At 42.5% G+C, this 14,812-nt stretch overlaps 1 protein-coding gene across 3 annotated transcripts in view; it reads left to right on the top strand.

Moving 5' to 3' along the window:
• The first annotated feature begins 879 nt into the window (after positions 1-879).
• The window catches only part of me2 (malic enzyme 2, NAD(+)-dependent, mitochondrial), a 104,601-nt gene continuing 90,668 nt past the window's right edge, over positions 880-14,812 (top strand). For 2 of the 3 annotated variants that reach the window (XM_087990664.1, XM_043720243.2), the window contains exons 1-2: positions 880-1,015; positions 14,340-14,461. In XM_087990664.1, coding sequence (XP_087846790.1) covers positions 14,354-14,461 — 108 coding nt within the window. In that variant the 5' untranslated portion in view covers positions 880-1,015; positions 14,340-14,353. Of the gene's footprint in view, positions 1,016-14,128; positions 14,249-14,339; positions 14,462-14,812 lie in introns of those variants that run through there. The other variant, XM_043720331.2, reaches the window with a different exon arrangement.

Below are 14,812 nucleotides of genomic sequence, written 5' to 3'. Positions count from 1 at the left end.
CTCATCTTCCGCCTTGGGACCCTCCAATGGCATGGAATCAGTAGATTTCTCCAGTTTCCTCATCTCCCCTCCCCCCACCTTATCCAGATCCAACCTTCCAATTCGGCACTGCCCTCTTGACCTGTCCATCCTCCTCTCTGACCTATCACCTTCACCCCTACCTTCATCCAACAATCGCATTCTCAGCTCCCCCCCCCCCAGCCCCGTCTCATTTATCTCTCAGCCCCCTGAGGCCACCACCCATTGCTGGGGCTTTGTCTGAAACGTCGACTCTCTGCTCCTGACCTGCTGTACTCTTCCAGCACCACACTCTTCGACTCTGATCCCCAACATCTGCAGTCCCCACTTTCTCCCCGGAGAAAAGTCAATCCAGTCAACCTGAAACATTAACACTGTTTCAGTGTTGGCCAGCAAGTTGTCCAGCCGTACTGGAAATAATAGAAAGATGCGTTACCCTGAGCATGGCTGCTATGAAGCTGTCAGACCAAAACTGATTTTATATATGCATCCCAGCACTCTCTGTTCTTATCTCAAATTTCCAGCGTCCACGCTTTCATCGACATTTGTCCAACTCATGCAACAAACTCTCAACTGGGTCAGAGACCGACCCATCACCAGCCTCGGTGCTGCACCTAATTTCAAAGAGTCGCCACCGCTGACTAAAACCGTTAGCCCTCCCTCACACCAACGTCTCGCGCTCTTGCCTTCGCTAAATCCTATTGGCTCGACTCCAGGCAATGGCCCCACCTCTCGCCTTCCCACTGGTCAGACAGGCATTCGGATTCCCGTTTGTAGCTCCGCCCCACGCACTATACCCTTCCTCTATTGGTCAGAAAGGCTGTCGGTCACCTATCTAGTATCCCGTACCTCAATTGCTCCCCTCCCCACACGCGTTCGCCCTCTCTCGCCTCGGCGTCAGTCGGTGGGTCATGACCTGAGGTATCTCGGGGTGCGGAGACGGACTGTGGCGGCTGATTGTGCAGGGAGGCTGGGCGAGGGAACCATCAGGGTTGCGGTAAGTTATCTCTAGTCGATGTTCAAAAATCTTCGGGCGATTCCTGTGTGTGAGCCTAGAGGATGGGTATAGCTGGCTCTTCTCCTGGGTTTGTCTTCGCTGCTGAAAGACACTGGTTTGCCCTCCCCCCTCGGCGGCTTCACTTATGGAGGGTTGGGTCTGGTAAAAAATACCACATTGGCGTTTGAATCACTGCCACCTCTCGTTCAGGCAGCCTCGAGGAACTTCATTCCTCCTCTTTTGACGGATTTTTAACCTTTGTTCGTCCACATTGTTCTTTATTTCCTGTGTAAAATCTCGCTTTCACAGCCACTTTTCTCTCCTCAGCAAATGTCTTGGGGCTCTTCACTCATTTTATGTGGATTTCAGTCGGCGTTCCACCCTTCATGCTTCTCCCGATTATTATTTACATCACCTAAAATAACTTGATGTTCCTTGTCTGCACGCAAGCCGAATGCAATGTGCTACTGTATATGATTCCAACTCGCACCTTCTCAAATGTGTCTTGGCTTGTATTTCCAGTTCACGAGAACGGAAGAAAAAAGTAACAACGGCCTGTTGAGCCTGTTCCTTATTCGGTTTAATAGTGGCTGATCTTGGATTCAACCCTCCCTGTCCGCTTGGCATATCCTTTCTTTCCCTAAAGGGCTGTAAATCTGCCTTGCATCTTTAAACGTGTTCAACAATCGACTATCCGCAATTCTTTGGGATTGATTATTCCAAAAAGATTCGCAACTCTTCAGAAAGCTGAGGCCTTTACTTCATCACGTTGCTTTATGCACCCAAATCAGTGAATTTTTGTCTGAGTACATTGGTGAGCTTTCTTTGTGAGTACAAAGTTGGAACATTTTTAACCAAGAATGTTCCGCTGCCCAGACCACACGTTTATCTTCAGAATTCTTGTTACATCTACGCGCCTTCCTAACTTTATCATTTTACTAATGATCAGATCACATCTGATGTCATAATATCCAGCTCAATTTCTCTGCTCTCTTTCCTTATTGTCATCCATAACTCTTCTTAAGTTGCAGCGTTCTGTTTTCTCAGACGCACCCCTAATATCCGTAAACATGGTGAAAGAATATGACCTGAAGTGTTAGCTCACTTTTTTTCTCTCCACAGATCTGCTTGTACTACTGGATATTTCCAAGATTTTCTGTTTTTATTTCAGATTTACAACATGTGGAGTATTTTGCTCTTGTATTGTCAATAAATATACTGTCAACTGAAGTGCTGTTTGCTAAATGACCTTACAGAGACCAGAGTTATCAGAAAGTTGGCATTCTATCTCTCGCACCACTGAACACAAACAAGTTTCTTCTAAAGCCATCACTGTCCCTGCCTATCTCTGGACATCTTGCTGCAGCCAACAATATCATAGTTACCTGAATGAGAGGTGATACCTTTTGAGATATATACAAGTCTTGGAGGGCTTAACAGGGTGGATGCTGAAATGTGTTTTCCCTTTGTGGGAGCATTAAGACCAGAGGGCACCTTTTCAGTGTAAGGGTTGCCCAGTAAGGACAGAGATGAGGAGGGATTTCTTCTGACTTTGTTGCAAAAGGCTTAAATGCTGTGTTATTAAGTTTGTTCAAGTCTGATTGTGGATAATTTTGTGACGTCATCTCCACAGTCTTATGTACTATAGATTTCCATAGGTTTACTACCCTGAGTGAAAAAAAAATTCCTCCTCTCTTAAATCTTGAACTGTGTCCCCTGGTCCTAGACTCTCCAACTGGGGGGAAAAAAAAACATTCTCTCTGTATATAGTATGTTCAGCCCTGTTGGAATTCTAAATGTTTCAATTGGATTCACTCTAATCCTTCTAAAATTTACTGAGGCCCACTGGAACCAAAAACAGAAATTGCTGGAAAAGCTTAGCAAGTCTGACAGCATTTCTGGAGAGAAAGCAGAGTTAACGTTATGAGTTCACTGACCCTTCTTCAGAACTAATCGTAGTTAGGAAAAAGTCAGCCTGGGGAGAATCGATAGCTGCTAATTAATGGCTGACATTAGGTTATTTGTAATAGCAGCCCATGTAATGGCAAAACCAGTTGAACCAAACATTCCTCATGGGACAGTCCCCAGTATCTACTTTGTGAATGTCTGCTGCAGTCCCCTTGTGTCAGAAAAATCCTTTTTTAGGTAGGGAGACCAAAACTGTACATAATATTTAGATGTGGTCTTTCTGTAAAACTGCAGTGAGACAGCCCTCTGTCTGACATTTGGCTTTCAGGTCTTAAAGATCATTAACCTGGACAACATTATCTCTGTTTCTCAGTTGACAAATGCTGCCTGGCCTGAGCATTTTGTTTTCAATGAATTGTATGATAGTGGAATTCCACTTTGATTTTGTATTCTAGTAGAAGGTTCACTTTTTATAGAAAATCTTTCAAATACTGCAGACTACATGTAACTTCCCCTGTGCTGAATCACTAGTCTCATGACTCATGGCATTTGCTTTTTACCATTTACGTTTTAATTTTGCTTAGGTCGCAGTAAGATAAGCTATGCAGTGATTGCAAAAAGAGGATTTTCAGTATTCATCCTGGTGATGGATTACCAAGCAGTTTGTGAAATTGATTTTCTGAAAGTGCTGAGTAAATGTAAGACTTTTTAACACTGGATAATGACCCAAAAGATAAATGTACGTGACTGGTTAAATCAGGCAATTTATTTACATGGATCGAGAGTGTGCTGCTGGAAAAGCACAGCAGGTCAGGCAGCATCCAAGGAGCAGGAGAATCGACATTTCGGGCATACGCCCTTCATCAGGAATTATTTACATGGTTTACCAGACTTGTTTCTGGGATGCCAGGACTTGCGTATGACGAAAGACTAGATTGGTTCAGACTGTATTCACTGGAGTTTAGAAGAATGAGAGAGATCTCATAGAAAACAATAAAATTCAAACAGAATTAGACAGGGTAAATGCAGGAAGAATGTTCCTGATGACGAGGGAGTCCAGAAGAGGTCACAGTTTAAAAATATGGGATGGGCCATTTATGACTGGGATGAAGAGAAATGTCTTTCACCAGAAAATGGAGAACCTGTGGAATTCTCCGCTACAGAAATCAATTGAGGCCAAAATATTGAATGTTTTCAATGAGTTAGATATAGCTGTTTGGGGTAAAAGGTCAAAATGAATGGGGTGAAACAGAAACAGTGTACTGGGTTGGATGATCAGCGATAATCATCTTGAATGGAGAAACAGGCTCAAAAGGCCGAATACCTTATTTCTGTTCCTATTTTCTATCTTTGTGAAGAATGACAGGGATGTAGAATATTGACAGGATGTGTGCATGTTTAAAAGCATCTGAATATTTTATATTTGGAATTGTACTCAAAATACAATCGGAGTATGTGACATTCTGCATGGATTTCTGTGTAACTTGGAACAGCTCAGTCACACTGTGAAGCTGTTTTTTTTTTCAATGCTATTTCAAACCCATATCATCTTTATTGAGAGACTGGTTGTTGAGATGTCTTTGTTCCCCAATAAGCGAAGTTAAATAAGATTCTGCAGAGATTGAGACTTTCCTATAAAGCTATCTCATGAATTAAGAAACCTGATTGAGTACTTTGAAGAAGTGACAAAGAATAATGAAGGCAGCGCGGTAAATGTTGTCTCTGGACTTCAGCAAGGTATTCAACGAGGTTCTGCATGGTAGATTGGTTAGCAAGATTACACCACATGGAATCCAGGTGGAGCTAGCCCGTTGGATATAAAATTGATTTGAGGGTAGGAAACAGATGGTGGTGGTTTTTTGGACTGGAGGCCTGATCTGCTTTTGTAGCCATTATGTTTTTCTGGTGAGTACAGTTGAGTTTCTGGTCAATGATAACACCCAGAATGTTGATAGTCAGGGATTAAATGATGCTAACACTATTGAAAGTCAAGGGGTAGTGATTAAATTGTCTCTTATTGATGATGGTTGTAGCCTAGCATTTGTGTGGCGCATATGTCACTTGCCAGTTGTCAGTTCAAGCCTGGATATTGGCCAGATCTAGCCACTTGTGGAATATCGTGTCCATTTCTGGTCACCCAGTTGTGGGAAGGATATTATTAAGCTGGAAAGGGCTCAGAAGAGATTTACCAGGATGTTGATGGGTATAGAACGCTTGAGTTTTAAATAAAGGCTGGAGTGTAGGCAGTTGAGAGGCATCCTTATAAGATGGCCCACAGCGTCTAGCATGGTGATAGTGCCACACAATAAGATGGAGGTTATTCTCAATGTGAAGGTGAGACTTCTGCACAAGGGCTGTGGAGTAGTCGCTCTTACCGATCCTGTCATGGACAATTGCATCTGCGCCTGGCAGATTGGTAAGGATGAGGTGAAGTATGTTTTTCCTTGTTGGTTTCCTCCCCACCTGCCGCAGAGCCAGTCTAGCAGCTATGTCCTTTAGCACCTGATCAGCTCAATCAATAGTGCTGCTGCCAAGCCACAGGTGGTGGTGGACTTCAAAATGCCCCACTCAGAATATATTTTGTGTCCTTGCCATCCTCAGTGCTTCCTCCAAGTGTTCAATATTGAGGAATGCTGATTAATTAGCTGAGGGAGGACAGCAGGTGGCTTCCTTGCCCATGTTTAACCTGAAACCACTAGGGCTGTTTTCCCTGGAATGTCGGAGGCTGAGGGGTGACCATATAGAGGTTTACAAAATTGAGGAGCATCAATAGGGTAAATAGGCAAAGTCTTTTTCCTGGGGTCGGGGAGTCCAGAACTAGAGGGCATAGGTTTAGGGTGAGATGGGAAAGATATAAAAGAAACCTATGGGGCAACTTTACCCCACAGAGTGGTATGTGTATGGAATGAGCTGCCAGAGGAAGTGGTGGAGGCTGGTCCAATTGCAATGTTTAAGAGGCATTTGGATGGGTATATGAATAGGAAGGGTTTAGAGGGATATGGGCCAGATGCTGGCAGGTGGGACTAGATTGGGTTGGGATATCTGATCGGCGTGGACAGGTTGGACCAAAGGGTCTGTTTCCATGCTGTACATCTCTGACTTCATGGGGTCCAGCATTTATGTTGAGGACTCCCGGAGCAACTTCTTCTTGACTCTATACCAGCTGCCATCTCTGCTGGATCTGTCCTGCCACTGGGGCACAAGAATGATAATGGTATTTGGGAAATTGTCTGTAAGCTATGATTCCATGAGTATGACTCTCCGGCTGTTGCTTGACTAGGCTGTAAGACAGCTCTCCCAATGTTGGCACAAGGCCCCAGATGTCTTTTCCCTGGGGTGGGGGAGTCCAGAACCAAGAGGCAACTTTTTCACACACAGGCTGGTGCATGTACGGAGTAAGCTGCCAGAGGAAGTGATGGAGGCTGGTTTAATGACAGCATTTAAAAGGCATCCTGGATGGGAATATGAATAGGAAGGGTTTAGAGGGATATGGGTCTAATGCTAGCAGATGGGACTAGATTAATTTAGGATTCTGGTTAGCATAGACAAGTTGAACCAGAAGGTGTGTTTCTATGCTGTACATCTGACTCTGTTGGTAAGGAGGACTTTGCAGATTTGTCGGGGCTGTTTTTTGCCATTGTCTTTTCCAGTGCCTAGGTCAATACCAGATGATTGGTCTGGTTTCAATTCTTTGAGATTTTGTAGCGATTGATACAATTGAATGGCTTGCTAGGCTATTTCAGAGAGCAGTTGAGAATCCGATACATTGCTATAGGTCTGGTGTCATGAGTAGGCCAGACCAATTGAGGATGGCAAATTTCCTTCCCTGAAGGACATTAGTGAACCAGACAGGTGTTTCTGACAATTGATGGTGATTCAACGGTCATCAGTAGATTCTTAATTCAGGACTAATTTTTTATTGATTTCAGACTTCACCATCTGTGGTGGGATTGTACACCGGTCCCTCGAGCATTAGCTGAGTTGCTGGATTAATAGTCCAACAATAATGCCACTAGGTCATTATTGTCTCTACCCACCCCCGACCAATCAGTATCTTAGTTGGAAAAAAAAACACTTCCCATAATCCTCTAGTTTGCATCAGTCTCAGTTGAGTGCTCAGTTCTAGATGTGCATGAATTTACAACTATTACAACAACAAACACTATTATTTAACCAAACTGATTTTTTTTTAGATAAGACATTGAGTTGCTCACTAATATGTTAATATACTAATAATTGTACTTTCAATACTATAGAACATAAGTTAATAAAAAGGACATTGACCAAATGGGATTTCTTTATAATTCTCCAGAAGTTGATGCATTGTTAATGATATTACCATAATTCTCTCAAAGCAGACAGGAATTTATGAAATGCTGAGGAGGGTACTAAGTGGGTGTTATTGTGGCCAATAGTTATTTTTATTATTTATCCTATTTTTCTAATCAACCTATTCTGAGATGTCATTACACACTTCTGGAGCAGGTGAGACTTGAGCTTGGGCCTTTTGTATTTCAAATGTTTGTAGCTTTTAAATATTTCATGATGCACTATATCTGCTGTAGTACAAAATAGCATGTTAATGATGCAACCGCTTTCTATTTTTAACAACTCTTGGTGAGACCAGGTAAGGACAATGGTTACCTTCACTAAAGGTTATTAGTGAACTAGTTAGTTTTTTTATGGTAATCGACAATAGTTCGAAAGGTCATCATTAGTCCCTTAATTCCAGATTTTATTGAATTCAAATTCTACCATCTGTCATGGTGGGATTTGAACCCAGGTCTCCAGAACCTTACCTGGGTTCTTTGGGTTAATCACAGTGCAACCAGGCCATTGCCTCCCCTTACTCCCCCTCTCCTTGTGATGCATCCAGGGTTATTGAAGGAAGTGGAAGTGGCAATTGCAGATGCACTTGGGATAATCTTTCAATTTTTTTTTGGATTTGAGTTCTGGCAGAACTCTTTTGTCCTTGTTCAAAGTAGGTTGTAAAGATAAGCCCAGCAATTACAGGTCTGTTAGCCTTTCCACCTCCAAATTCCCAAAGTAAAATTGATAGAACAATCATTCAGGATAGAATTAATAATCACTGGGAGGAACAGAAATTACTTGGGAATAACAAGGATGGGTTTGTTAAGGAAAAATTGTATAAAACATTAATTGAACTTCATGTAAAGAATCCAGAAACTCAGCCAATGTTCTGGGGACCAGGTATAAATCCCAGCTCGGCAGATGGTGAAATCTGAAATCAAATTTAAAAATCTGAATTAAGAATCTACTGATGACCATGAAATCGTCGTTGATTGTGCACAGTTCCAGATGCCACTTTAGAAAGGATGAAAATGACTCACTTGCTGGAGTCTTTTGAAGAAGTAACAGAAGGTTGAGGGAGAATGTTGATGTGCTGTGTGCAAATTTCCAGACAGCATTCAATGGTGCTACATGAGCATTGTGAGAAAGTGTCAGGAGCAATGTAGGTATAAAACCACCTGAACAATAGTGTGGTGATTTGTGTATTTTTCAGGCTGGAAGAAGGTTGACAGTGGTGTTCCTCAGGGATAGGTATTGGAATCTTGCCTTTGATTTTTATATTAAAAAATCTAATCTTGGTGTGTTGGGGATTGTTTCAAAGCTTGTGGATGACCAAATTTGGAGAGCAATGTAACTTGTGAGGAGGATAGTGTAGAATTCCAAAAGGACATAGATGAGTTGAAGTCAGGAGGCAGATAAAGTTTATGCAGAGAAGTGTGAAGTGATACATTTAGGTGCAAAGAACATGGAGAGGCTATGCTAAAAGATGTGCATGAGCTGAAAGATCTGGATAAGTCATAAAAGATGGCAGGACAGGTAGTGAGAAAGTTTATAAAGCATGTGCTTTTCTAGACTCCATGGGGTATAGAGCACAAGAGTCAAGGGGTTCTGCTGAACTTGTGTAAGACAGTACTTGGACTTTATGTGGAGTATTGTGTACAGTTCTAGGTGCCCTACCTTTCAGAAAGAATGAAAATACATTGGAGAGGGCACAGAAGAGGTTTTTCAAAGGATAAGAAACTTCAATTATGATAAATTGGAGAAACTGGGACTATTTTCCTTGAAGGAAGGCTAAAAGGAGACTTGATAGAAGTTCTCAAAAGCATAATTTCCTGTCATGTAGCAAGTTTGCAGGGAGGTGATGCCCAGTAATATTATCACTGGACTGGTAATGTCTGGGTATCTGGGTTCAAATCCTGCTGCGGCAGATGATGGAATTTGAATTTAGTCTTTCTTTTTGAAAAAAGAAATTAAGCATATCATGATGACAATGAATCCTTGTTAATTGTCAGGAAAAACCCATCTGGTTCACTGATATCCTTTAAGGAAGGAAAGTGTGATCTTGTATGTGACTGCAGACCCACAGCAATGTGGTTAACTCGAACTGTCCTCCTGGACAATGAGGGATGGGCAATAGATACTGGCTTAGACAGTGATGCCGTCATCCTGTGAGTGAATAAAAAGAAAGTTGTTAGGGTCTGGAATGCCCTGCCTTTGGTGGGAGAAGGTTCAATAAAGGCATTCAAGAGGCTATTCGATAATCGTTTAAGTAGACACAATGTTCAGCATTATGGGGAAAAGTTAGGAGTTTTCCTAATGAGCTGAAGTCAAAATGAGCAGAGAACCAGTCAAGACAAGTTGAATGGCCTCTTGTGCGATGTCACAATCTGTGTTTTGTTCCACCATTGGTAGGTAGGCTTTCAGCTTAATGAGGTTCCTTCCTAAACCTTTCTATCCCCTTTCTAAATATTTTTTGTGAAATTTTGGTCATCTGACTTAATTTCTGACCAATACTATGTCTCACGTGAGTGTAAAATTAAATAAAGAGAGCTTCAGCAGCAGGTCAAATTACATTAACTTGGAAAGAAATCTTGTCACCAGCCAGAGTTACGCAAGAGTTGCTAAACTGATGGGTCTTTTTTAGTCAGTTACCGTTGCTGATTTATTTTAGTTTAACTTTGCCTTGGGAGGAAGGGGAAAAGTAAGAGTGAACAAACAAGTCGATGTGCAGTTGAGGGCATTTCTAATCTATGTAATTGCTTTTATCTTGTCTGTAGTTTGCAGTATTCAAAACAATTAAGCGTGACCTTTTAGTATTTCTCAAACATTTCTATTTGTTCTGCTTTCTGTGCTGTTCCAGCTTTCTGTTCGTGACACAAATTTAACGTAGATTCTGACTATTGATAACAACATTATGTGAAGTTATCATAGAATCCCTACAGTATGAAATCAGGTCATTCAGCCCAGCAAATCCACACCGACTTTCTGGAAGAGCATCTCCAGACTCCACCCCTGAGACAAGAACCCTGCATTTCCTTGGGCTAATCTGTCTAACCAACACATCCTTGGACTCTCTGGGCAAATGAGCATGGCTAATCCACCTAGCTTGCATATCTTTGGACTGTGGGAGAAAACCAGAGCACCCAGAGTATACCTACGCAGACATGGGAGAATGTGCAAACTCCACAGACAGTTATCAGTGGCTGGAATTGAACCTGTGTCCCAGGCACAGTGAGGCAGCAGTGCTCGCCAGTGAGCCACTGTGCTGGGCACAATTTCTAAAAGGTGGAGAAAGGGAGAAATATTGAATTCTTATTCAGGGTTACACTTCATGTATTGTGTATTTATACATAGTATAGGCATAGAATCACAGGCCATTCGATCCAACAAGCCCACACCAACATATCTAATATTTTTGCTTTGGCAATGTAGGAAATTAGTCAATGAATCAAAATTCAGTGTTTTGTCTTCTTAATTCAGTTTTGAAGTAAATTAATGTACATTCATGCCAAAAACTAGGACAGATGTCAGAGGTAGTTTCTTAGAGAGTAGTAAGGGTATGGAATGCTTTGCCTGCAACGGTAGTAGATTCGCCAACTTTAAATGCATTTGAGTCGTCATTGGACAAGCATATGGACGTACATGGAATAGTGTAGGTTAGATGGGCTTCAGATTGGTATGACAGGTCGATGCAACATCGAGGGCCGAAGGGCCTGTACTGCGCTGTAATGTTCTGTGTTCTAACTGAACAATGGATATCCAATCCCTCTACACCTCCATCCGCCATGACCAGGGCCTCCAAGCCCTCCCTTTTTTCCTCTCCAGACGTCCCCAACAGTACCCTTCCACCGACACTCTCATTCGTTTGGCCGAACTGGTCCTCACCCTTAACAATTTCTCCTAAGAATCCTCCCACTTCCTCCAGACCAAAGGGGTAGCCATGGGCACACGTATGGGCCCCAGCTATGCCTGTCTCTTTGTTGCTACGTAGAGCAGTTGATCTTCCGTAATTATACCGGCACCACTCCCCACCTCTTCCTCCACTACATTGATGACTGCATTGACGCCATTTCGTGCTCCCGCAAGGAGGTTGAGCAATTCATCAACTTCACCAACACATTTCACCCTGACCTTAAATTTACCTGGACCATCTCTGACACCTCCCTCCCCTTCCTGGACCTCTCCATCTCCATTAATGACGACCGACTTGACACTGACATTTTTTACAAACCCACCGACTCCCACGGCTACCTGGATCACACCTCTTCCCACCCTACCTCTTGCAAAAATGCCATCCCATATTCCCAATTCCTCCGCCTCCGCCGGATCTGCTCCCAGGAGGACCAGTTCCACCACAGAACACACCAGATGGCCTCCTTCTTTAGAGACCGCAATTTCCCTTCCCACGTGGTTAAAGATGCCCTCCAACGCATCTCGTCTACATTCCGCCCTCAGACCCCACCCCTCCAACCGCAATAAGGACAGAACGCCCCTGGTGCTCACCTTCCACCCTACCAACCTTCGCATAAACCAAATCATCCACTGACACTTCTGCCACCTCCAAACAGACCCCACCATCAGAGATATATTTCCCTTCCCACCCCTTTCCACCTTCCACAAAGACCGTTCCCTCCGTGACTACCTGGTCAGGTCCATGCCCCCCCTACAACCCACCCTCCCATCCTGGCACTTTCCCCTGCCACCGCAGGAACTGTAAAACCTGCGCCCACACCTCCTCCCTCACCTCTATCCAAGGCCCTAAAGGAGCCTTCCACATCCATCAAAGTTTTACTTGCATATCCACTAATATCATTTATTGTATCCGTTGCTCCCGATGCGGTCTCCTCTACATTAGGGAGACTGGGCGCCTCCTAGCAGAGCGCTTTAGGGAACATCTCCGGGACACCCGCACCAATCAACCACACCGCCCCGTGGCCCAACATTTCAACTCCCCCTCCCTGCCGAGGACAGGGAGGTCCTGGGCCTCCTTCACCGTCGCTCCCTCACCACCCGACGCCTGGAGGAAGAATGCCTCGGAACATTTCAACCCCAGGGCATCAATGTGGACTTCAACAGTTTCCTCATTTCCCCTTCCCCCACCTCACCCTAGTTCTAAACTTCCAGCTCAGCACTGTCCCCATGACTTGTCCGGACTTGTCCTACCTGCCTATCTCCTTTTCCACCTATCCACTCCACCCTCTCCTCCCTGACCTATCACCTTCATTCCCTCCCCCACTCACCCATTGTACTCTATGCTACTTTCTCCCCACCCCCACCCTCCTCTAGTTTATTTCTCCACGTTTCAGGCTCACTGCCTTTATTCCTGATGAAGGGCTTTTGCCCGAAACGTCGATTTCGAAGCTCCTTGGATGCTGCCTGAACTGCTGTGCTCTTCCAGCACCACTAATCCAGAATGCTCTGATAGAGTCATACAGCATGGAAACAAACCTTTTGGTCCAACTTGTCAGGCCAACCAAGTTTATAGATCTTCAGTACCAAGATAATGCCTAGACAAAGATTGAGGGGTGTTGCTGCTACTTGTATTTTTCTTAAAAAACAGAAACTTGCCTTCTAAGCTATATCGTCTTTCTTTCTTAATTTTGTTTTCCACTCTTCTGTATTTGAATTTTTGGACGGTACCTAAATGAAAACTTAGAAATTCAAGGTCATTGCATAAAAACACTCAGTGAGGACACTGCAATCACACGCTATATTCAGGGGCCTACAAATTAATTGTGAGCTGACACCCACCTCTATAATCAGAAATGTGAGGAATTGACCTTCCTTTTGTCTTTTCCCAGACAATGTAAGAGTTGCTATATGGGATTAAATGAGCAAACCTTTTTTGTAAATTTTACTTCAAAGAACTGAATTGTTCAGAGGGTGAACAAAGTGAAATCCACATTTCCTGGTCAGGGTGTAATAACTGACAAGTTTTGAACTTTATAACTTGCATTCTGATGCTGCTGTATCTGTTGCTACATCAAAGTCACTTTGTTCTGAGACTCATCTTTTTATTTTCTTGCAATTCCTCCACTTTGATTCTAAAATTCATTCAAACTAATGCCAACCAAGGCTGATCACAAATCCATTGTGGAAGGGAAGTTCTTGGAAATTACGGGAGCTATTTTCAAGCTGAGAATTCCACATCTTAGAAACTACTTTGAAAAGTAGTAATGCTGTTTTCAATTTATTCATTCGCGATTTGGTGCATATTGTCTTTTATGCAGTGAATGCATTACTTGGTTCTGCCTCTCCTTAGTGAAAATATAAATTGCCAGTAGCAGCATCTCGAGGGCTTGCAGTCTTTGCAACTTTTAGTGATGGAATTATTGGGTTTCTAGATTTTCTTGCATGCTGGAGGATTTAAACCCTCAAAGTAGAATGACATGCAATACATTACATTGTTATGAGTCAATGTGTAACTAGGCTTTAATGAACTTGACTGTAATGTTGCCATATGGTTGGTTTTACCAGAAGTAGGAGTGGTTGTTCTGCTTGAAAGAATGACTATTGAACTATAATCATAATTAACGTTCATAACTTTCAGGAAGTTGAATATGTCTGGATCATTGACTTTCATTGTCTATATAGATGTAGTTAGCAACTCGGCAGCCTTTTAAGCTTTGCAATCTGGATGAAAATTTATTAATTTTATTTCCTGTCAAGCTGAAGTAATTGTCTATGGAGATCAAATACAAACATTCACATTTTTTGATTTTATATTCATAAAAAGATCTACGTCGTCATCTTATCTAAATCATCTCGTTACACAAAACGAAACCTAAATGTATGATGGGAAACAGGTTAATAATTATATTAATCCTTGGAAACTCCTAACACAATCAGTTGATTTCCACAAGCTGACGTGAACAGGATGAATAGGAGTGTCCCTCTCCATGTTTATTGTTCAAAGCTAGGTATTTCTTTCTGGGAAAGGTTTGTGAAGTGGCACTACTGGCAAAGAGGGACACTACTACCACTTGTAAATGCTTTTGGATTCATCTTTTTGAAGTCAGTTTCTTTAGGCTTTAGATAAATATTGTATTGACATTAGAATGCTGTTGATTTATGTTACTAATATGATTTACTTTAACTCCTGAAGATTGACTATTGAAGATGTTGTCACGACTTAATTTGGCTGTGAAGCCATGGGTATATATATGCCGTTGTGTCCACACAAAGGAGATAGGCAAACCTCTGATGTTGAGCCCCAGAACAAATAAGGTAATAATTTTACAAATTATGTATTTTTCCTTAAGTATTAGAGCACCACTAGAGTTTTCTGCATCTCCTGACCAAAAGCAAGCACTTTTTCGTATGGTCTTTTTTTAATCTTAACATAATATACAATGCTGTGACTGCGCAGCTGTTGAATGGTTTCAGGTCCATAACACTTCATCTAAAAATTTGCTGTTTTGTTCCTTATTTACACTCCTGTTTCGGACTCACGATTGATTGTTGTAGGAAAAAACCATCGCAAATACACATTCTGCCTTTGCCTGTAATACACAGGAAGGAGAAAATAATTGTATTTATTTACAACAAGATGCTGGACAGCTGATAAAACTAATGAAA

Source organism: Chiloscyllium plagiosum, unplaced genomic scaffold, assembly GCF_037043375.1.
Source record: "Chiloscyllium plagiosum isolate Xiang-an unplaced genomic scaffold, Cpla_swu_hap1 HiC_scaffold_1, whole genome shotgun sequence".
Classification (NCBI taxonomy): Eukaryota; Metazoa; Chordata; class Chondrichthyes; order Orectolobiformes; family Hemiscylliidae; genus Chiloscyllium; species Chiloscyllium plagiosum.
This window is presented reverse-complemented; position numbering and strand designations above follow the sequence as displayed.